Source organism: Ixodes scapularis, unplaced genomic scaffold (genome assembly GCF_016920785.2).
Source record: "Ixodes scapularis isolate PalLabHiFi unplaced genomic scaffold, ASM1692078v2 ptg002900l_1__unscaffolded, whole genome shotgun sequence".
Taxonomy (NCBI): Eukaryota; Metazoa; Arthropoda; class Arachnida; order Ixodida; family Ixodidae; genus Ixodes; species Ixodes scapularis.
The window spans coordinates 37,483-61,304 of NW_024610277.1; the positions used below are offsets into that span (position 1 = coordinate 37,483).

The 23,822-nt window shown below is 45.4% G+C and overlaps 1 protein-coding gene across 1 annotated transcript in view; it reads right to left on the reverse strand.

Moving 5' to 3' along the window:
* The window catches only part of LOC8039382 (scoloptoxin SSD14), an 86,017-nt gene that overhangs the window by 35,766 nt on the left and 26,429 nt on the right, over positions 1 to 23,822 (reverse strand). The window contains exons 3-5 of the mRNA XM_029995156.2: positions 13,383 to 13,480; positions 2,644 to 2,839; positions 1,072 to 1,235 (exon numbers count right to left, since the gene is read on the reverse strand). Coding sequence (XP_029851016.2) covers positions 1,072 to 1,235; positions 2,644 to 2,839; positions 13,383 to 13,480 — 458 coding nt within the window. The remainder of the gene's footprint in view (positions 1 to 1,071; positions 1,236 to 2,643; positions 2,840 to 13,382; positions 13,481 to 23,822) is intronic.

Below are 23,822 nucleotides of genomic sequence, written 5' to 3' on the forward strand. Positions count from 1 at the left end.
TAATGGCTCAGATACAGCACCGAGCTTCACCAGAGGGGCTTTCTTCTTGGTATCCTTCCCTCCTAGGATAAAAACCGCAGTCAAATATATGTAATAAAAACCGCGTTTAAATGTTGTAGCTTCATAGGATGTGTGGTGCTGTTAGTTCGTGGGGTGCTTGGAGAGAGTCTTTCAGTGGACGGGGTGAGTGGTGCTCTTAGTTTACGTGTGCCTAGGACAGTGCTTTGCGTGAAAAAGAATACGTTCCACTAGTGTTTCTTTGTGACGCTGCGCGCGCTTTCCTTCACCACCACCCGGTCACGAGGCCTTTGCGCTGAATTTGCTGGGACGCAAAAAGAGGGGAAGCGCGCATTCCTGCCTTCTCCACTCCTCGATCTGTGCACTCTTTTTACACCACCTGCTTCTGCTCCTCGCTTTCTTGTCCTTCCCGCCCCTCTTTGCTCCGCGTCATTTCTCACACCGCCTACTTCTGCGCCTCCCATTTTCGCGTGCTGGGTCCTTAGCTCCAATAAAAAGAAAATGGGGTCCGTAGCTCAGTGAGCAGCACGCTCGTCTTCCACGCCGGTTACTGGGGTGCGATCCATGGCAACGGTTGCAATTTTTTCAGCATCGGTGAGCGGTAACGGACGGACCGACCTGCAGATTTCGTGCGTGCGCAGCTCCTCAGGTTGCTTGGCCATATAAAGTTACCGCTTTCATAAAGCGAGTCCCATGTTGTTCGTGTGCCAACTTAGACCCGCCATCATTCCTGTCTTTGCCTGTACTTGACCAGTCTTTTCCAATTCCTGATTTATTTTGGATTTAAAAATCACAAAAAAAAGTCGAAAAAAGTTGCTGCAAGCTTCAAGTACTTAGATTCACTATTTTTACGTGTTTATTAACCTGTCTAGCATCATTGACCGCTCAGTAACTGTCTTATTTATTCATTTTTAATCCGAAAACATTTGCCTGCCAACGGCACGAAGGACAGTTTGTCTCAGATTAGTTGCGACAACAGGCTGACGAGTTAAGTATCTTTATCTTAAATTGTTGGCATAGTAAAGGCATTGATTTATTGGTTGAGTTACTTACTTTGTTTCTGGATTTCCTCTATCATTCCTTGAGCGAACTCTCCCTCGTAGAAGTAGTCTACTCCTTGCTTGGCGATATTTTCCAGAGTGTCGGCCAGGTCCTTCTGAACCAACGTTTCGCCTTCCTTGTACGTTGTGTTCGTATGTGTGTTCCAGTACACATTCCTGGGCGGCAACAAAAATACTAAAGTTATACTCACGCTGTGTTGGGAACTTCCTGCCACAGGTAGGTAATTACTCAAACAAAACCGCGCTTCTTTCGAGCTGTGTTTTGCTCACGCGCAAGAACTCGATTTAAAAAAAAAACGAAGAATCAGCACACGTCCAGTTTGATAGCTACCGTCTTCGCATAGCAAAGTTGGTATGAAAACGTCGCTAAGTTTTACTTTGAGAGGTGCACGCATACACGCAAGACTTGTTCACGCAAACTCAACAGAGCAAAAGGTGTAAAAAGGGTTATCAGCAGCCATTCACACCATAGCCCCTTGTTGATGCACTCGCCATCTGCGAAAGAGAGTTTGAGCTCACTCTTTGCCACTAGTTGCGCCCTTTAGAGGATGTGTTGGGGAGTAGCTAGACTACCCGTCACGCAATAGACCATGTGCACCAAGGAGAATGCAGGGATTGGTGTTCCACGCGCCACACGCGCACGCCTTTCCTGTATAAAAGTTTCGAAGTAAATCACCAAAATAAAGCGCTGACGAACGCGCGTGCAAGATGCCATTTGTTTTATGTATTTGCTTCAGAAAAGTTACTACTGCTGACGCCAGCACCTGCGGCACGTGGAACCCCAATCCCTGCACTCTCCTTGATGCTTGGGTAATTTAGCAACAGGTCTATTGGAGGTGAAGTCGGGAGCTGAACCGAACAGAAACTCTCGGCAGCCATTTCTTGGGGATTACAGCCATGAACGAAGACGACTTCGTTAAAGGCATGTCATCGCTTTCTTTGTTCCATCAGGGCACATACTTCACTCTGTTCCATCATAAATTGAAGGGTGGTAGTAGCTATCAACAATAACCTGTGCTGAATACCTCCGCGCTTCGGGGGTGGCTGCCCCGCGCGCCCGCCCGTGCAAGAACTGCACGTGTCGTTCATCGCTACGTGTTCGCTGCGCTTCAAGATTCGGCTTCGGGTTCATTTATGCGCCGCGCCGTAACTAGATGCGCCGTAACTAGCAAGCTCACTTTAGTCATTAGGAACAGTTGTCCATGCTGGCACGGGTTTTCTTTTTTTCGCTTGCAATGTTTCTTAACCTAGTTGATTCACTTTGACTATATTAGCGGTCAGAAACAAATTTCGGCGTCCGGTTTGTGTATTACTCTTCATGCATCGAGTTTGAATAGCTGGCGTCCTTGCAGAAAATAGGGGTCGCGACGCGACATTTTTTTAGTTTAATTGGGCCGCAGGATAGAAAAAGTTGGGCTAGGTTTCTTCGTAGCCTAACTGAAGCTTAGCTTAAAGCTTTCTTATGGCGAAGGATCTCGGTGCCACTTTTACCAGCTTCGGTTCCGCTCATGATCCACCCGCACGCGTATCGAGCGAGAACGACAAAACTGCGGCGAACTCTTACCTCATGTTCTCATTTGTAAAGATGTCTTGCTCCAGCGATTTCAGAGCGTCGGCTTGAAAGAAGCCCAGGGGGAAACCGTTCCTGGCGAGTCGAATAGCGTCTTCGAAGAGAACGGACCACTCGAGTGATGTTCCGAAGGTATCCAAGAGCGCCCTGTATCCTCGGAGCGCCCCTGGGACCGCCACGGCCAAGCCACCTGGAGCAACGAGGAGACCGAAAGTCAGAGGAGGCGGTGGGACGCCCCCGAGGATAGGACGCGCTGAATCATTTCCTGTTTGCTCAATGTTTTTCTCGGCAGTGTACAATTCGCCCTCCACTTTCGCTAACGTTGTTTTCCTCCCTCGCTAGCTCCTTTTCTATTGAACGCCGTTTGCCCGTCGGATCATGGCGAGGTTCCTAAGAGATTCGCTAGGGTCTATCCGTTCCATCGATGTCTCTCGGGCGACGCACTCCTACCCCTCTCTGATCCGTTGGTGAAAGCTGCCCAATGCTTCTCCGATTCAACCCCTTTGTATATACACCGGCAGCATATCTGTGTTTAGTTTAACACGAAGGAAATATAAGTAGGAAAGTGAAAATAAATTCTGCGCTCATGAAGCTTCAGGCACTGTGGAATTACAATAGGTATAAAGGGGACAGGGGTATATATGAAAGAGAGGGACGGTTTCTGAACCATCATTCGCCGGTGGGGTCAGAAATTTTATCTGGATTAGAAATTCAACAAAAGGCAGTGAACATATTGGCACTGCCTGGTATATGGAAACACCAAAGGTTCAGAGAAACATCGTCAGGTTGCCCTTCGAAAGCAAACGTCAATCCGTACATGGAAATTTGAACAAAGTTTAACGGAAGTGTAGGATACCTGGTAGGCACGGAAAGTGTACAGGCAATTATAAATGCAAACAATGTAGACACAGAATGTACGAACCGAATCTAAGCGTAAAAATGTAAATAGATACCGACTGGGGCTGAGCAAACAGGAGAGGGAAAAACTGGAGAAAAAAATCTGGGAGAAAGAATGCAAGAGAGATGAATATTGGCAAGGTTACAAAAAGAGGACGTAAGAAAGGATAATTCACGGGGAATATCTTTCCCGTTTGAGGCAAGAGCGGCATTGGTAATGGCAAAAACATTTGGGGCTACGGCCCGCGTCTCTGAGAAAGTTACGGAGTTCAGTGGGAGACCTGTCTTTTGGTGGCGAGGAGAAAATAACGAAAGAACAAAATATAAAATTCGGAAGAAAAAAAAGGTTAAATGTTGTCGGACAAGGTCGAAAGAAGAGTGATCACACAAAATGGGTAAGGTAAATGATTTAACGAGAGACAGAATTTAGAGCAGAATTTCAGTGGGAGAAGGAGTCACTCTTTCTAGCCAGATGGCGCAAGCTGACGCCCGATACAAAGGGTATAGCCAACACTTGCCATTCATTCATCCATCCTATAAAAAAGACAAACTGGATGGATGTTCTCTGGTCATCTTCACAATGCCTCTCAAGAAAAAAGATCGAAGTGAAGAAGACACTGCTGAGTAAAAGTGGCGCCCCACTAAGGCTCAGCGGGTTTCGTCGTGCTTCAGACGCCGTTAGAAATAGAAAAAAAAAAGTTTGGCTAGGAACAGGGAAACACGCTGGGTCAACACCACCTAACTAAGCAGAAGGCCTCTGCACAGTTGTCACAGTCAGATCCAAAGAGGCCTGAGATTGGGCACGAGTGCTCCGTCAGTGTCCGGCCGGGGCTCGTATCCAATCAACGCGTCGAATGTCGGACTCGGGCCCAATAGACGAGTTAGCGCAATCTGACTGTGATGGCGTTTCGTGAATGAAGAGGAGGCGATTCGGAGACTTTGATTATTCTAGCTGGTGTTGGCTGGGTTTATTGTTCTACCACCAAGGGCTATGTGAAAGAACGAGGTTTCTCTGAATTTAATCAGCGGCCTTCAGGGAAGAGACGTCCAAATGGTCGACGTAGTCTGCAGCGAAGCACTGCAGAAACAGCCCGTTTCTTAACGTGCATCGATAGCCATATTCCTGTCTGACACGCAGCCGCGTTGAGACATGCAGCTGTATAGCGGCGAAACGTGCATTAGGAAAATTTTGAAAATGCAAGATTTTACTCCCGCACGCTGTTATCTGACAGGTTTTGGGCATGTGCAGTAGCTCTCTTCCTCGCCACATCCGATGACCGTGCCTGTGCCCATACCCCTCTGCCTCAACCTTTTTTGTCTGGGCGCGTTGGAAAAGTGTACATACAAAAAAAAAACCTTCGTAAACTAGCGTGTGGTCACGTTAACCCGTGGCCGCTGGACATATCCAGAAGCCAATTTCAGTTTCCCAGAAGTGCTAGAAAAGCCGAAGCCACGAGCATTAGCACGCTACCCCCAACTATGTCAAAATACCACATTCCAACTCTGTTGTTTTTTGACAAAAACAAACTCACTCTATCCGAGTATGTTTTGATTTACTGTGGTTTCACTGAATTGCGGGATTTGCGGCCTGGTAGGCTGAGCGGCTAAACCTTTCCTGTCTGATCTTGCAGTATTCTTCGAAGACCGAGCTAGCAGAGCGCGGCTGCCGGCGCGGTGTTGGTCACAACCCACAAGACTACTCGTTCGTCGTCGTTTCGAACGGCTTCGCAAGAAGAGAGAACGCCGGCACCGATCTGCTTCTGCTTCACTGCATCGTCCTTCGGTTTATCTGCACCTACGTCATCAACCAGTTCTACAAAAAGGACTATCGCACCATAGTTCACTGGGATTTGCGGCCTGGTAGGCTGAGCGGCTAAACCTTTCCTTTCTGACCTTGCAGGTGAGAACTCTGTCCTACTATTCTAGTTAGTCAAACTGTAATGTAAGGCTGCAGATCCCCTGTGTTTCCTGTCTTCGCGGCATGGGTGTTGACCTGTCCGTTTATCGCGCTCGCATAGGATGTTTTTCCTACTCCCTCTCGCACGGCTCAAGTCGACGCTATCTCTTTGTTCCGCGGGCATTAGCGTTTGTCCCTAGAGCTCACGTATTGTTATTGGCTTTGTGTCTGTGCAATGTCTTGATCCTTGCCGATGATGTGGAGTTGAACCCCGGCCCCGGGGACTTGGATAAACTTCAGAGCAAGCTTGAAAAACTTGTTCAGTCTACTGAGCAATACCAACGGGAAAACGCAACAAAACTCTCTAGCATTGCAGATGGGGTGAAAGATCTGAATGAAAGAGTGACTCATTTAGAAAAAAGGCTAGAGGATTTGTTAGGGGTTCAGAACGACGTTGTCGATGTCCAAGCAAAAATAGCTACTCTGCAAAATGAAGTAAAAGCGATATCCGCTACCTGTAACCACCTAAGTAGTATACCAACTAGTCTGGACGCGCTGGATAACCGACAACGCCGGAATAACCTGATATTTAAGGGTCTTCCAGAAGAAGACAAAGAATCGTGGAACAGGTCCGAGCAAATTGTGAAGAACTTTATTCAAACGCACCTTGGAATTGAGGCAGGAGAAATTGAGCGCGCTCACCGTCTGGGAGGAAGGCGGGGGGACTACCCTCGTCCGATCATTGTTAACTTCGGTAGCTTTAAAAAGAAACAGGAAATCCTTGAAAATGCGTCAAAGCTGAAACAACTTGAGAACTTACGTGTTTGGATAGACGAAGACTTTTCACCTAACATTCGTCATGCTCGAAAAATGCTATGGGAATACGGTAGGCCCCCTCCGTTCGTCCCAGACGCGTGTGCGCCTCGTTTTTGACAAGCTTTTCGTTGGCGACCGTATGTTCTTTTACAATGCCGAATCAGGTGATGTGATCGAACAAGAAAGAAGAAACTTTCTGTCCACACCAACTGAATCATGACGTCGCGCAAAGAAGCGCCTTCCCGGAACTGTGTCTTTTCTTGTTGCTAATTTTAGGAGTCTTGTTTCGAAGCAAGATGACCTTTTGTGTTTGATCGACATCTGTAATCCGCATGTCATACTTGGAACGGAAACCTGGCTTTCCAGTGAAATTGATAACTGTGAACTTGTTATTGATAAAGATTATCTGGTTTATCGGAAAGACCGGTTGCACTCAAAGGGTGGAGGGGTGCTTATCGCTGTTAAAAAATGTTTCCACTCTGTCCCTGTCGAATTAAAAACCGAACTCGAAATGCTCTGGGTTCGCGTTAAGTTTTCGTTTTTTTATGTCTTGGTTGGTGTATGCCACAAGCCGCCTCATGTTACCGCTGATTTTGTCCGGGATCTTTGTATTAGCCTCGATGACGTTATTTCTCGTTACCCCGGATGTCCCGTTTTTCTTGGAGGAGATTTTAATTACCCAGGAATTGACTGGATTTCTTGTGAACCAATACCTGACTGCAGACATGTTTCCGAGTGTTTAGAGTTTTTGAATGTTTTTAAATCACTTTTCCTCTCTCAAGTTGTTCTTGAACCTACCCGAGGTACCTCTATTCTAGATCTATTTTTCACGACTGCCCCTGACTTAATTAAGCGCGTAAATGTTCTTGAAGAAATTAGTGATCATAAAATGGTTTTAGTCGAAGTCGAAATGACGACTCAGCACCCCCGTAACCAGTTTAAAGAAATCCACGACTACTCAAAGGCAAAAACTGATGAAATAAGCACAACTATGAGGATCTTTTTTGATGACTTTGAGCGGTCGTTCCGCCTACGGTATGTTGAAGAAAACTGGATCGCATTTAAAAATCAGCTGAATTATATCCTCAGAAACTTCGTTCCAACAATCAAAATTCCGAACAACCCTTTACGTCCGTGGTTTTCTAAAAATCTTAAGTCTCTTTTGAACAAAAAGAAACGCTTGTACAACAGGGCTGTGGAAAGGAACACGAATTTGTCTTGGGACTTGTATAATTCCCATTCATCTATATGTGCTTCCGAAATTAAAAAAAGCGAAAACAACATTCTACAGAGATGACCTAAATGGCCTTCTGAAGTCAAATCCAAAAAAATTCTGGAGTTGCATAAATCCACCGAAAACAAGTTGTGATCTTAACTTTACGGATGCGGAGGGAAATAGATGCACTGACCTTGAAACTGCCAACAATTTTAATGAATGTTTTAGTGAAGTTTTTACCAACGAATCGTTTCCGTTACCTTCTTGTGAATTGACCTATGACCACGCTTTCTTGGAAAAGATCACTGTTTGTTCACGTGGTGTAAGTAAACTCATCGAAGACCTTCCTTATCGTTCCTCGTTAGGCATAGATGGCATTAACACTAAACTATTGAAACTTACGCAGCCGTTCTCTAGCGACATGCTAGCTTTATTGTACCAGCAATCCCTCGAAGATGGGCATTTGCCGAGTGATTGGAAGCATGCAAAAATAATTCCGGTTCACAAGTCTGGTGACACTTCATGCTTAAATAACTACAGGCCTATATCGTTAACGAGCATCCCTTGTAAAATATTAGAGCATATCCTATATAGTCATATTATTAATTTTGTCATGGAGAACAACATTCTTTTTGAGGGACAACACGGCTTCAGAAAAGGCAAATCGTGTGAGACTCAACTTTTCGAGCTTGTAACCGATCTTTATGATAACGTTCATTCGCTTCAACAGACCGACTTGATATTTCTAGACTTTTCCCGGGCTTTTGATTGTGTACCGCATCAGCGGTTATTACAAAAACTTGAAACGTTGAATATAGACCCCTCACTGATATTTTGATTTAGACAATTCCTTACGAACAGAACTCAATCCGTTGTAATTTCTGATCAGTTGTCATCGTCCACTGATGTTAAGTCTGGCGTGCCTCAGGGCTCTGTCCTGGGACCCCTTCTCTTCCTTATATATATAAACGATCTCCCTGTTAGCATTTCTTCATCGATTCGACTCTTCGCAGACGATTGTGTATTGTATAAAAAGATAGTACATATAGACGACACCTCGACACTTCAAACCGATTGAGCTCTATTGCTTCGTGGTGCGACAAGTGGCAAATGCGAATTAACATAGATAAAACCAAATATATGACCGTGACAACAAAGAAAACATCAATTAACTTCAGCTACTCTATCAACGGTGTCCCTCTGGAAAAGGTAAATAAATATAAGTATCTGGGTGTTTTTATTTCTGATAGTCTTAATTGGCATGACCATATCAACTACTTAGTTGGGAAAGCAAATCGTTCTTTAGGATTCATTAGGCGGAAGTTGTATTTAGCTCCCCTGAAACTCGTTTGCTAGCTTTTAAGTCCTTTGTCAGATCGCAGCTCGAATACGCCAGCATCATATGGTCTCCCCACCAGGACTACCTGATTGACCAAATTGAAAGAATTCAAAACAAAGCCGCGCGCTTCATATTTAGTGACTATTCACCTTACACGAGCGTTTCGGCACTGAAACAAAGGGCTAATTTACCTTTATTAAAAGTCAGGCGCAAAGTCTCCCGTCTTACCTTCATTCACAATATTTATTACTATAATGTTAGCCTTAAGGAACTCTGATTACCTCCAACTCATCGCATCTTTCCCAGACATGATCACCCTCACAAAATTCGTTTATCAAATTGTCGCACTAACCAGTTTCGCAACTCGCCATTACAGCTTGCCATTGCAGAATGGAACTCTTTGCCCCACCACGTTGTAGATATCATAGATAAAGATGAATTCAAATTATCATGTGAACGTTTGTTTCACTTTTCCATGGAATGAATCGCGGGATGGTGTCTTTCTTGTTTTTCATGTGCAAAGATGGTCTTTTCTCTCTCTTTTTGTAGCCTGGTTGGCACGTCGTTTCCTGTTTGTGTAAGAGTGTATTCCTTTCGAGTGGGTGTATTGCATTGTTTCTTGTTTATTAAGCAAATATGTACGATATGTATCGTTTCAATATTTTTGTCGAAAACCTTGTACTCCCCCCCCTCATACAATGCCCGAAAGGGCGCTTTGAGGTAAATTAAATTTAAAAAAAAAATAAAACGACAGAAGTTACGTGACCCCTTGTACGTTCAATATTACCGTGACTTTTTTTTTTTAATCGCCATCATGAGCCATCATTTAGCAGACATTCAGCTTTTGCTGCAACCCTCAGGGTTGTTTTTTTTCTCAAGCCCTTAGTGTCTGCTCCGCTTAATGCTACCTTGAGGTGCAGAAGCAAGTCAGAAAACGGTAAAAACTTGGGGCTCCAATCGACCCTTTGAAGTTGGTTGGTCAGCGAAGCTGTGGTATCACCTGCAACGATTACCTACTGCACTATACGAAATGTCGCCGCTGGTCGTATAGCCGTTTCTTTTCCCTTTGCCGCTCCTAGTATTCACGCTGCTCCTCGGGAGTCCTAAGTATGCGTGGCCTATTCATCGCGGTGCTGCAGCAACAATGAAATACGGACCGGATGTTAGAAGCCATCGGAGCCGATCGGAGGCCGTGTGAGTGTCACTGGCCTCACTTCACACGAGGGCTTCGAATGACGTCAACCCCTTTCGAAGCAGCTGCAAACCTAATCTTTACCGGAACGCGTGGGCGGGTGTTCCTATCGGTCACACGCGCCTTATTATCTATCATGTGGTTTTGATGCTTGTTCTGTGGTTTTCTTTAATGAAACAAATACTAAGCTGTATGTTGTATTCCTGATTTCAAAGGAGATATGCTGTTTTGCCTTCAATTGTTCACCGGGAGTGTTTTTTTTTTTTTTTTTTTTTTGCTTACAACGACGACACGAAAATTTTCTTGACTGGTAGAGGTGTACAGCTTCGTTGTAAAAGAATTCCGCTTCCCGTCAGGCAACAACAATACTGCGAAGGCGAGAAGTACTTGACTTGCGACTTGCCATTATAAAAGGAAAAAAATCCCAAGCCCAATGCAAAAAGCAAGCTTTGTAATGTGAACGTATTTCACTGGTCTCCGCGTATCCTTCGTCGCCTCGCAGACGATCAGTCTGCTTCGACTGACCTTCGTTTGATGCAAACGATGCTTGGAAGACGGCTGCTTCTGAATAACATTTCTATTGTTCTATTGTAGTGCTTTCTATTCAAAATTGCCTCGATTCTTACAAAGCGTATTTGCGATTTTGATCACGTGATGTTTAACCTACTTTCAAGGCTTCATCGTTGGACGCTAGGCGAAAAAAATAATCTGACTGCCTTGAGAAGGCTGCGAGCAAACCTGCCGCCGCAGTTTTCTGTCCAGGCTGCTAGGTGCCGTCGACTTCACTGGAGTAGCCGATACATCAATTTAAGGAGAAGCTTTGCATACGGAATTGGAGCTACGAATGTCCGGGTGGCTCATAACGCAGTTTAGTACCCGATTCACACGGCAGTGCAGAGCTACCTTTAGCACGGGTACCTGTAGTAAAAGGAACTGGAGATCGTGATCACACGACGCATAAAGGTCCCTTTCGCTAAGGGAGGTCCTGTGTTAAACGGAGCTCACCAAGCTCCTTTTACAGCTACAGGGGGTAGCCTCGGACCCACGAACTGAAAATAAAAATCGCAGATATATAAATATAGCCTGTTTAATGCATTACAACAAATTGAATATATATAAGTAGCAAATTATTAAACGATTGTGAACACAAATGTGGTGGAATAATACATAATTGAGGAACGCATACTCCAGCTAGCAGGTAGCAGCGGCGCCACGTGAAAAACAATGTCTGCTACCAACCTGAACGCGATGGATCATTAAGAGCTGCGAGCTCTTTTTCGAGGTTTTAGACGAGTCGTCCGACTCTCTGCCCAGGACCTTTTATCCTCGTCGTCGTCCATCCCTTCTGATAGCGTGACTGGCGTAACCGTGAGACTACGATGTAGTTCGTTTCTGCCGGGCACTATTTATCTACTTCAGTGGCAACTTTGCGTAAAAATGAAGCTGCTAAACAGAAGAAGGTCACCCACCTCGTAATGGAAACACGTAAACGCAGATGATGTACGGCCAGTGTGGCCAGACGGATCGGACGTTTTAAAGCAAGACTAATTTAGGTGCGCCCTTGGACTTAGAGAATAAAAAAAAAATAACGTGCCGCCAAAGAAAAACAAGTAATATTTAGGTTTTAAAGGTGATATTTCTAACACAATAATCAAAAACTGCGCGTCAAACCGATTTCGAGGAACAATTGTTTATCACGCGCCCCTCTCGCGGTTTAGCTGGAATGCAATCGACATCAACTTAAAGTGCTCCGTTTATTTATCGTGCGATCAAGAACGCCGTTTACTACAGGTACCTTCAGCTAAGGGACCTAAGCTAAAGGTTCCTTTACTCTGCCGTGTGATTTGGGTATAAGCCAGCACTCTTGTGCGAATGGGCCCTCAGGTGGTTGTCATCCAAATTTTCTTGTTTTTCTTGTTGATTACATTGTTCTTTTTCTGCCTTGGGGCACATAAAAAGAAAACACCAATGAAGCATTGACACCATGGCCTTAGATAGGTGTGTCCCTTGATGCCCCGAGTAAGAGAGGTGCATCTTGCCGCTCAGGTAGTAGGAATGAAAACACATACAGCCTTAAGCGTTTTCAATTTAGAGAGTGATTGATTTAATATCGAGTAATTCTTGTAATTTACCGTCAGTTCTGTTTGTCTGCATTGACCATTCGCAGAGTTCACGTCGACTTCCAACTGCCTTAAAAATCGTCTTGGGAAACTCATTGATGAATTCTCTGGACGGCTTATCAGGCCCGCAAAGCATATGTCAAGCTGCCACACGTTCGGCGGAAAAGATGCCATAAACAAATATATTTGTAATTTGAATTGGACCGCTGTCCAGGTGATAGGGCCACGCCTTGGCGATGGACTTCCCGAGAGGCGGCAGGAATTGAGAGCGAGTCGTGCCTGGCGTTACGAACACCATTGAATAGCAACGGAATTCAAAATTAAAGGCGCGCAGGACGCACACACAGTCGGAAAAAAAAGAGAAAGAAATAAGGAATAGAAGCGCAGTCGCGGAGATCCAACGGGAACGCGCGTCATCTGTACCGAGGGTTCCCAAAATCATCTGCCGTCGTGGCGCCGTACGTATTGCAACAGATCCATCCATGCCGCGAGTAGACGTGAACTATGTCATATCATTATTACTGAGCTGTCTTCATGTCCTCGCATGCAACCGTTTGCGTAGTCAAAAATGCCACCGTCGCGAATACTGAACTGACTTCGCGCCGCCACCCGCAAGGAGGCACGGCTCACATTTTATTATGCCGAACAGTTACGAATGGACCGGCAACCGCCACATGAGATTACTGTTCCGTTCCAACATCAAATGTTTAATTTCTGTTACAGCTTTGTTCCGGTTCACTTAAGAATAACCGTTTTGCTTCGGGTTTTCGTTCGAGTTCAGTTCCGCACCTTTGTTACAAGCTAGGTGATAATCGCCCATGATTACAACAGGCGCTTTATCGCGTCTTGCGACTCAGGAACTACATTCTCACCGTCTACAACTATACAATTTTGGTTGCTTCACTGACGGGGCGGCGCATTTTCATTCTCAAAAAAGCGTAAGCCAGTGAGACAATCGAGCCGTCAGTCACATTCAGTGCAATGATGCCGTTTCAAGAGCCACTCACCACGGGCTAGTGAAATGCGCCATCAGTCCGTAGGAACTAGTTGAAAATCGACATATCTCGCATATGAACCTTGTCACTTCCATTCCCACTCCATTCATTGCAGAAGGCATCTAATTCCTCTCCTACTGCACTCCCCCCAGCGCTGCCACTATTTCATTCCCATTCAATTCGGGGTGGCGAAAGTGCGGAATAATTCCGGAATCATTTCAACTCCGGAGATGCAACTCCGCGACACCGGTATCCACCCACCGCTCATTGCCGCACTTGGATTGTCCACAAACATGTCCTTCGATGCTCCTCCGGGCGCAGTTTCTCTGGCGTTCAGCGCAAATTCCAGTCCACTCGACCTGGTACAAGACAATGAAAAGTCCGAGTTGCGAATTTGCATAAAGAAGAAGTTCTTGTTTTCAAAGCATGCCCGACCCTCAAATGAAATCTTTCGTTCACAAATTTTAGTGCAAACAAAGAAAGAAAAACAAAACATAGGTATGCGTAAAATAAGGTGTCATTATTATGGTAATCCGTACGAAAATGTCAGATATGGCCATATATTATAATATATGGAGTCAAATATGGCCATATTCCGCCATATATGGGAGCTAATACGGCCATATTCCGCCATATAAGTGGGCATATACTGCCATATATTGCAATATACGCGTGCAAATACGGCCATATGTCGCTGTATAAAAGTTCAAATATTGCTTTTATAGCCCGTTCGCGACATATACGGGTAAAATATATCCCCTGATAAAAATATTAGGGCCCGTTTCGGTTGTGCAAGCAAAAAGTTATATGTACTCGCGAAGACACTGGTTGATATATCTATATATATATGTATATATATTGCATGAGTCTCATGTAATTGGTTAACTATTGTTAAAATCCTTAAAGTTAAGTTATTCCAGATATTTGTACCAATTAATCAGTTGCTCATTTTGAAGACTGAAAGACAAATGAAATTTGGTTGCATGTTTCACGTGTAACAATATGACGAAGTGCATAAGATCGGAAAGCGAGTTAATCAAATAATGGGTTTTAGATCGCAGCTCTTAGGCGCCCGTTTCCGCGTTAAGTAAAGTCGGCATAGCCGTCGGCATCGGTGTAACCACCCCGCTAAATTTAGCGGGAAATTGAATTGGTGCTTATGTCACGTGACGTCAATTTTCCCACTAAATCTGGCAGTGAAACTAATTATTTTCCATGTTTCTCCGGTAAATATAGCGGGAAAACACAAACCGTTAGCTTACTGAAGATGCAAGACGCTACTTTGACGTCGCGAATCCTTTTCCCTTCGAACGGCTGCGAAGCCGTAGTGCCCGTAGTACCCTACGCAGCATCTTTCAAAAACCGTTCGCGCAGCATCGCAACCTTCCGTTTGCGAGCGTGGGCGATTCATCGTGTGTTGAAACTTGAAAGTCGGAAGATGGGCTGTCCGTGGTGTCTTTTATGTGTGACTCTTTTGTTAAAAAAATTGAAGTTCAAAAATGCGAACCTAACAGCGTACACATAATTTTAAATTTATTGGTAAATATATATATATATATAAAGGGTGGTTCAAGTCACCAGGCTCGATCTAAAATGGACCGTAAAAATCGACGCCTGCAAGTAGCCATTTAAACTTTTCGTCAAAGGTGTATTTCACAGGTCGGTTATTTCTTGTAAAATTACAAAGCGTAGTTCTCTTTTAAAAGTCCAGTAGCGGGGTGTGTTTGGCGTTCGTATTGATAGACGGCGTCGAGAGCAGCGTCTGAAAGCGCAGCCGACCAGCGAAAGAAAGCAGACGACACGCAGACGAAATCCGTTGACAGCAAAAGCGCCGCCGTTATGCAGACACGTTTTTCTTTAAGTTTTGCTTTTATTGTTCGCATTTATTTTTTAACCGAAGGTACATTTCAAGAAGATTATATTCATTTTAATAAACCACGGTGGTCGCGAGCCGTCGCGATTAATGCTAGAGAGGCTTTAGCCGCGATAAGGAGGTAGCGCCATCTATCAACACGAACGCCAAACACACCCCGGTACTGGACCCCTGTTGTCTGCGTTGCTGCCCGCCGTAGACCCTGGCAGGTTTCTTGGCCTTATTTTTTACAGAAAGGGAGCTACGCTTTGTAATTTTACAAGAAAAAGCCGACCTTTGAAATACACTTTTGACGAAAAGTTTAGATTGCTACGTGCAGGCGTCGATTTTTAGGGTCCATTTTAGATCGAGCCTGGTGACTTGGACCATCCTATATATATATATATTTATTTGTGGACATCGTGCGCAAAAAATAGTCGCGCATAGTTTTTCATTTAAAATTATATTTTGGGCTTGGACAGCTTTTCGAAGTTCAAAAGCTGGACTTCATAGAGCTCTTCTGTTCACTCGGTATTGACAGCAGGGTAGACGCTATGCGTGTTTTAGGCCAATCGTGTCTCCGGTTAGGGTCACGTGCCTACAGTCTAGAAGCTGGTGATAAGACAGAACATGGCACCTGCTTCAAATCCAAGGCCACACATAGTTTTCACTGCAGTATCAACCTTGGGTACAAGTGACAAATCCTCTTGTTGTGGTCATTGTTGAGAGCCCCAGAATATAAGCCGATAAGCCTTTTGTGTGTGCACTCCCGTTCCGGCCTTTCCTTCTCTCCTTTTCTCTTTCTCCCTAAGCTGAAAGCGTGGTAGAAGGTTCGTGGTCGCGAGGTTTCACGGATGACGCATTAGCCATTGGTATTCTTGGAATGCGTTCTGCCGGACCTAGTTTGGCGTGCGTTGCGCCCTGCGTGGCTGCTGCGGATTTCTGCTTCTGCAGTAAATTAGGAAAGTCCTACCCGTATATCGGGAACAAGCAATTAATAAAAGTTGGTACATGCTCAATATCCAGTTGGTATTTTTCTTATACAGATGAGAAGTCATTTTTGGTAGTTATTTGTAGCAAACAACAATATACTGTTTTTTTTTTTTGTTCTTGCAGATTTGTTTTAAAAAAAGCCGTGAAAGCTACACGTATGCGGTATCTGCGAGTGAGTTTTACGCCCAGAAGGACATCATGTGGGTGGCTAATTTTTGCGATAAGCCGGCTAATTAAATAAAATTCACTAATTAACTTTTTAATTAGTGAAAATAGACTAATGGTTTCAAGTGAAACTTGCTGAGCGTCGTTCAAAACCCCTGAATTGGTCATTTTTAGAAAGACTTTGAGCGCGTGTGAAGCGCAGTAGTGCGCCGAAGTTACTACTCGTGGAGCAGGTACAAGGCTGGGGCTAGATCAGAGTCGGAAAAATTGCACGGGCGCCTTACCGAAACCGCTAGTCCTGTACCTGCTCCACAAGTGGTAACTTTAGTGCACTACTACGCTTCTCACGCGCTCAATGTCTTTCTGAAAATGACTGATTTAGGGGTGTTGGACGACGCTCAGCAAGTTTCTAAGGTTAACCATACGTCTATTTTCACTAATTCAAAAGTTAATCAGTGAATTTCAAATATTACCCGGCTTTTAGGAAGGATTAGCCATTCACATAATGTCCCCCTGGGCGAATAACTCACTCGCACAAACCGCATAAATGTAGCTTTCAAGGCTTTTAAAAAAAAAAAAAAAAAAAAACAAGTCTGCAAGAATAAAAAAATACACCCTGTGTATAAAGGTTGCCATATTTGATTGGGGCATATCTCGCCTGATATGGGAGGCAGATATACCCCTCTTTGGCAGATCCACATATAGACATATAAAAAATTGGGCATATCCGGCTAGATAAGCCTTATATAAACTGATATGCTTTATATGGCCAGATATGCCATTTTATATAACCATATATTTTTTATATAAGTCCGGATATGCCATTTGCGTAAGGGCGATGTGGAGTGTTAACACTCCACATTGCGTTATAAAGGAATTGAAATGCTGAAATCCCCAAAGAAACCATTTCTCGCGGCACAGATAAAACGAACGAGCGTTGAATAATAGAATTGGCAAATTAAATAAAATAAAACTGCCGCGTTACGGTGAAACGAATGCATAATAGTACCTCTTGTCAAGTTTAAAAAGAAATGGCCGTGGCCGCCGTTCCTCAGCTAAGAAAAAAAAAACTCGTCAAATATCCCTTTTCTTTTCTCGGTGCCAGCGCACTGTGCTATGTACAGCTGCACCAACCATCTTTTTTTTTTACCTTTAAATGAGGGCAAAGCTTTTCGCGAACTGAGAAAGAACCACCGACCTATAAAGGAACGCATCTCTGTTACGTCACGGCGCGGTGGTGGCGCGTCGGGCGCACTTCCGCGTCTGGGGCTGTGGGCAGAAGTCCTTATGTGAGACGTGTATTCCTGTGTTGTTTTGGAAAGAACAAGACAAAAACCTGCCTTCTCGTCAAAGGCCGCGGCTGTGACTGCAAAAAGAGTCGAGAAAGGTTGAAGGTCAGTTTTCATGTGCTCGTTTTGTCCGAGAACGTGGATATGTACAGTGAAAAGGGAAAACCATTCGCCGTCGCACCACGATTGGTTGGTCGGGGAGCACTTTGGGTTGAAATCACGGATACTTGTGGTCATCAGATTTATTTGTTTTGTTGCAACATGAACGCCGTAAAACCGTCAAGTCGTACGGACCACATGCAGACTGCGTTCAGTGCGTCTTCAAGTTCGAACGGTCGCTTGATCGTCCGAACTGTCGTCTGCTCTTCCAAACGTTTCTGCTCGTCGTCTGCTCTTTTAGACGAAAGCGGCCCGTAGGCCAAACTTTGGCCCGGTAGTTCGGATACGAAGTAAGTGCAGGCCTCAAAAGACTTAAGTTTGAAGGTTGGTAAGCAGGCTCGATGTAAACTGTAGAAACAATGAGTTTGATCATTGTTACCAGTGCCCATCACCGACTTGTTATGCCTGATTCACTTGGTTTGATTCTGCTTACGATTTTCAGTGTCGACGTCGACCATCTCAGCTACTGTTCGCGCTTTTGCAAACCGCGCGACGTGGCGACTGAAAATAGCGAGCGAAATTTTATCATGCGATTCAGGCTTAGTCTCCATTCTCCGGCGTCCACGCGGAATGAATCGCCGCATGTCACATTATTCACGCGAAGTTTTGCGGTGTAACGAGCCTCGTTAATTTCTCTGAAGCGGCTCAGGTAGTCAGGCATTGCCCAGAAAGACATAGAATCAACAATTCGAACGCGAAAAAGGGCAAGGGGACTCACACCGACGCCGACAAAATCGCATTTCAATGGTTTCTTTATGGGCGACGCCGAGCTTCTTGCCCACACTCCATCACGCATGCGCGGCGCCGGTGGCGTCCGCTAGGGGCGCTCCGGTTTGTTTGTAAACATGAGTTGGTGTACCGGTACTATAGGGTGCTGGAAGGCACATCGCGGTTCTCCGAGCCTGACACAGCTGAAGCCACCGGGGGGTCGGCACTTGTTCCGGAAGTCGGGCGTGCATTGGGCTTCTTAGTGCATTCAGTCGATGTTTACGTTCATAATTTCTCGTGTTTTTTCGTGGATTTTTACAATCCCGTTTGGAATTAAATCCCGATACCCAGTAATTCGAACGTGGGAGATTTGCACACTTGGCAAACAAGAATCTCTTCTCGGCTCTGCATACTGGCAACGGGCAGGCTCTTTTGAGATGCCAAGAAAAAATTTAGCGCCGTGGACGCTGTTAAGAGCAGCGCTCGGAAGAGTTGAAAAGCCAGTCGAGCGCACGCTTCCGGGACAAGCAGCTTTCTTCCGCTGGCTTCGTACCTGTTTGCTCAGTGTGCCATTCAGCCCCTCGGTGGAAATCGGTAGTAAAAACCGCGGATAGCATTCGTGAGGAGGTATAAGTCAGACATCTAACCGCTCCAACCGAACGAGCAGATCTGTTGCGCGCATTTGATAAAGGGTTCGTCGATTATTCTGACGAGTTGCTCGTGCACCGTAAACTATCGTCGCCCAACCGTTTCCAGCTTTATACCCACAATGTCGCAGCTTTTGGGGATGTACAATAAGTGGCAGCAGCGATTTCGGAAATCATCAAGTGGTAAACTCGGCATCCAGCGTAAAGACCGAGAAATGTATTTGCCACACTGTTAGCGAAAATGTAATATTACGCCCGTTTACACCCCATTTTCACTCGCTAGCATATTTTTACACGCTCTGCTAGTGATAAATCGTCAAAAAATTACTTGGGGTAGTAAAAATTGGTGTTTCCGTTTCGGTTTACACGACTAGGCGTGTAAGCAACGCTGAAAACACCCCAGCCCAACACCCCAAAACGTCGAGCGCCATGTTGCTTCTGCCTTGAAGCGGTACGGCGGACGTAGCAGCCGAAGGTGAGTGTTTGATCTTTTTTATCAAGTTTGTATAGAATGCAGCACGTCTCAGATTTTTATTACGTGCCGTTCAAGAACGTTAGATTTGCTTTGAGCAAGCCGGCTCAGGCGTTAAGCCCGATTCACACAACCGGCGTTTAGCCACCCCGTCGATTGGAAACAACTCGACTGCTCGCCGGTTCTTTTGCGCGAGCTTTCGCTCGGGCGCTGTGAACCCTATGAACTGTGGTGCTCAAAGCTAGCACAATTAGGCACGGCTAGCGTCCCGGTGGAAGCTGCAGAGAGCGGAAACCGAAGACACCGTCGCATAAGAGTGGCGAAGCCGCGATCTTGCGCTGATCGTTGTCCCGCCGCTCTCTCCGGCAATATCGACACTTCGTTGCTGGGTGTCTCGTATTTCGACGCTGTAGAGAAAATTGGCAAGCGCGAGGAGTCTCTATATCGTTTTCTCCGTCGCCTGCGTGGAGGAAACACGGTGGCGATAGAAATATATGCTCATGCAGTCAGTTAGTCAACTTGGACAATCCCCCTGTTGTCCCTCAATCCTATCGCATTCTTTGACTGCGTTTGTGACAGCAACAACGTTTCCCCAGTGTGAAAGCTTTCAGACACAACGGGCTACAAACTGTGTTGTGCATTGCATGTAGCCCCGAGGGAATTCTTCGCCGGAGACACTAGCACATTACTTTCATTGGTAAGGTGACCGGCCATTAACGTGTTTGGCAAATGAAGCGATCACGGGTAAGTAGAAATGCAAACAATGTTGAATGAATATTAAGGTGGTTGTAGCCAGAGCCTGCCAGTTGAAATTTATAAACAGCAACCTTTAACAGTATAGTCTGCGGTAACTTCTTTCACTTGGGATTGCAAGTTTGAACACAAAGCCACTCCACATAGCTGTCGAAAATCGTGTAAACAACAGCAGTCATCGTCCCCAGTTCGGATGAGCGAAGCCTTAGCTTGATGAAAAGAATGGCGGTCTATACTTCTTGGTGGTTTCAATCACAACCTCGCACAGCTGAACACACAAACAAATCAAGGAAATATATCCCGCGCTGGCTTGCAAATCACAGCACACAAGCAGGGTACATAGCAGAGCAGAAAACACTGGCAATGAGCACTCGGAGGCATGCAGCTTCCTTTCTTTATCCCTCGGCGAATGATTGGTTTGCTGCAGCATTCCGTAAGCACGTCGACATTCAAAAGTTGAGCCTGATCTGTCTTGCAGTGCCTTGCGGAACGGCAAGTATCGCCCACCATTCCACAAGGCACTGCAGGACTCGCAAATGTGTCAACAGTGCTTTGCAATAAAGGCCATGATCGGGCAGCAGGTGCCCATCTAAAGACATTTAATATTGATTGGCATTGAACTAAGCTTTGGGCTTCATCACATAGCAAGCATGGGGGAGGTGTAATTCAAGAACATTTAATGTTCGACGAGTTTAATACTTTGTGGTGCTTCCCCATCTGTTTCGGTGTAAGGAGTGGGGTTCAAATTAATAAAAATAATTCAATGATCCACTCTGAGGATAAACGAGAAATTACGGGAAAAGAACAAAAGAGCTAAGTTCGACCAGTGACTAGCGCCTGGTGTATAATCAGTAGAGAAAGACGATGACACAGGGATGATAAGCGTACAAAAGATTAGATTTAATAAAGTGAACTACTAAGCTGTACACGGCAATAGAGCACTCAACACAAACCATGCTCCAGCTCAAAGCTATGGAGCCCCGCGAGCCAGAAACTAATACTAAAAAGACTCGACGCTCATAAAACCGGAATAAGCCAACAAAACAGTGACGAAAACCCGACACTAACAACGAGAGCAAACCGAGATGGAACTCGAACGTTGCCGTTACACACATGGGATAATCCCCCAAAACGGTCGTGACAGAAAGTAGCACTGCGTAAAAATCTTTCCTATGTTGAACAGTTCATACTTCAGAGCCAAAGGATGAAGTAGACAAGTCGTAGAAAACCAGGCTTAGCTTTCCGGTAGGTGCTGAGTCCAGAGTAGTCCGTAGTCTGGAGTTGTCGGCCGAAGAACGACGTCTCGGAGTCCGGCGGTCCGGTTAGAAGCTTGATGAGGTCGACACCGCGCACCACACAGCCACGCAAGCTTCAGCACAACAAATTCGAACACTTGCCCGACAGACAGGGCAAAAGCCAGAAATTACACATTCCAAGACTCATCTGCAGGGAGTAACCGCGTCGAGCAGCGACCCGGCCAGCTCTGGGGTTCGACTACGTCCTTTGTTCCCGAACCCCCTTTTATAGGCTCGTCTACCGACCAACCTCCCGTTTCCCCGCCTTTCGGGTCAGTCAACTTCCCAGAAAAACAAAGCTGCCCGGCATTGACCCAAATGGAAAAACCTATTACATTTTTCCAACAACCAAACATATGTGCCCATCCATTCCCCCGTGTGAGTCCAAAAACATCAATTATCGCCGATACGTAGAACACGATAACCACGACAGGTGACAGACTGGGCAAAGCCGCTGCCTTCAAAAAGCACGCTAGCCAGCGTAAACATCTTTGTATCCCAGCGGCACCCCCGCATGTCAAATCGGCACCATATGCGAGCCAGCATACGCACCCCTCCGTCCGTGATGTCAAAGCCACAAACTACGCGCCGGGATGATCCGCATTGCCCGTCAACAAAAACCCATCCCGCAAACGAGCAAACCTGTTGGGGACTTAGAAAGGAACTACGACGTGACGAACTGAGATTAAAAGTGGCAGCTGACCGTACCGACACTTAGAGTGGTCCAAAAAAAAAAAAGATCATAAAAGTATTTAAAAAAAAATAAAGAGAAGCCTGAATTTGTGACACCCGGTTTCTCCATCCTGTGTTTTTTTTTGTGCTTTTTCTATTACGAAGCAAGACATTATTCCAGCCGTAGGCACCAGATGTAATTCCCGTCTGCGATCATAAGATTATAGGATCCTAACTGCCGGCAGCTAAGTGTCAATTACATCCGGCTTGTGCATACAGTGCAACATCTTTTGCTATTCAACCGATCATCACTTTACAGCCTAGGTATCTGTTCTTGTAAACGACAGTAGTGCTACATGTTAAACGGCTCTAAAGCGATAGAATAAACTCACATCTCATTATCTTTTAGCTGAATAAACTGTTTGTTTGGTTATGCTTGTTATCCAATCTTTGTTTTAAATTTAATTTTCTCATATAAACACCTTACATTATAGAAAAAAAAAATTTTATAGTATGGAGGTGTCCATATTAAGAAGACGTGACTGTATCATCTTTGAAACTAGTTTGCCACAGCCAGTGTTATAATATGTATTGATTTTTTATGCAGTGCCTGCCTTTCCTTGCCCCTTGTGAGGACGACTGAGAAAGCGACTTTGCGCCACAACGAGGGATGGCAAGTATCCCAAGTGTCGTCACCTATAGTGGTCATGTGCTATGTGTTTGCAGCATTGTAGGCCGACCGTGGAGCACTTTCAAAAGGGAACTTTCGCCGTGTGCACAGTATGACCGTGTACAATACGGGGCACGTATAGTCAGAAGAATTATGAGAGGGAACATGCAGGCACGTGTCACTTGGTGCAGGCAGAGCAGCCTAGCAAGTGTCATGCTTGTGCACTGAGGGGCCCCGGTTTGAAGAGCCGAGGCAGAAATTTCAGCGGCGGTGTCACCGCCCTGGCGGCTTGTCGCCGAAGCAGAAACTAGGTTAGCTAGCTTTGCTCGTGGCTGGCTTGGTGTAGTGTGTGTAGACCGGGAACGAAGGCTTATGAACTTCGGCAACAAGAATACTATGCGGCTTTGGTGTTTTGGTTTGAGCAACAAACGTGACACTATCTGCTACGACTAGCTACGACCACCCACCGCAGCGGTGAAGGCATCGAAGAAGCAGAACCTGTGTATTACGCCGTTGCCGTAACCCAACAGTGCTCATTTGTCATGGAGGGCTTTCCGCCCAGAGACTTTGCTCGTCACAGAATGTTATTTCCCATGTTTCTCTTTGTGTGCTCAGTGGCTGGACGGGCCTTATACAGCAGTTCTTCAGGCTCAAAGGTGACTAAAAGTTGAGGGTGGATGGACTTGCAGCAATCCCCTCGGTTGGTGCGTGTGACAGAACCTTTGTACGGCATCATCGGGAGGACACTGTTGTAAGTTAGCAAGTTGTCCAATTGTATGTTCATTATGCTAATATTTGAAAAATCTTGTTTAAAAGGATGCTGGACCAAAATTTGGATTTCATAAAATAAGGCCGCGTAAGCTTTCAATGGGAGCTCTACAAACTCCGAAACATCACTCATACATTAATATCTCAAACGGATGGCCGTATTCTTGGAAAGGAAAAGGCACAATCAAACAAGAAATGTGACGTCATACTTCTCCTGGTACACTTTAGAATGAGGGGAAGCGGCCTCGCTTCTCTCAT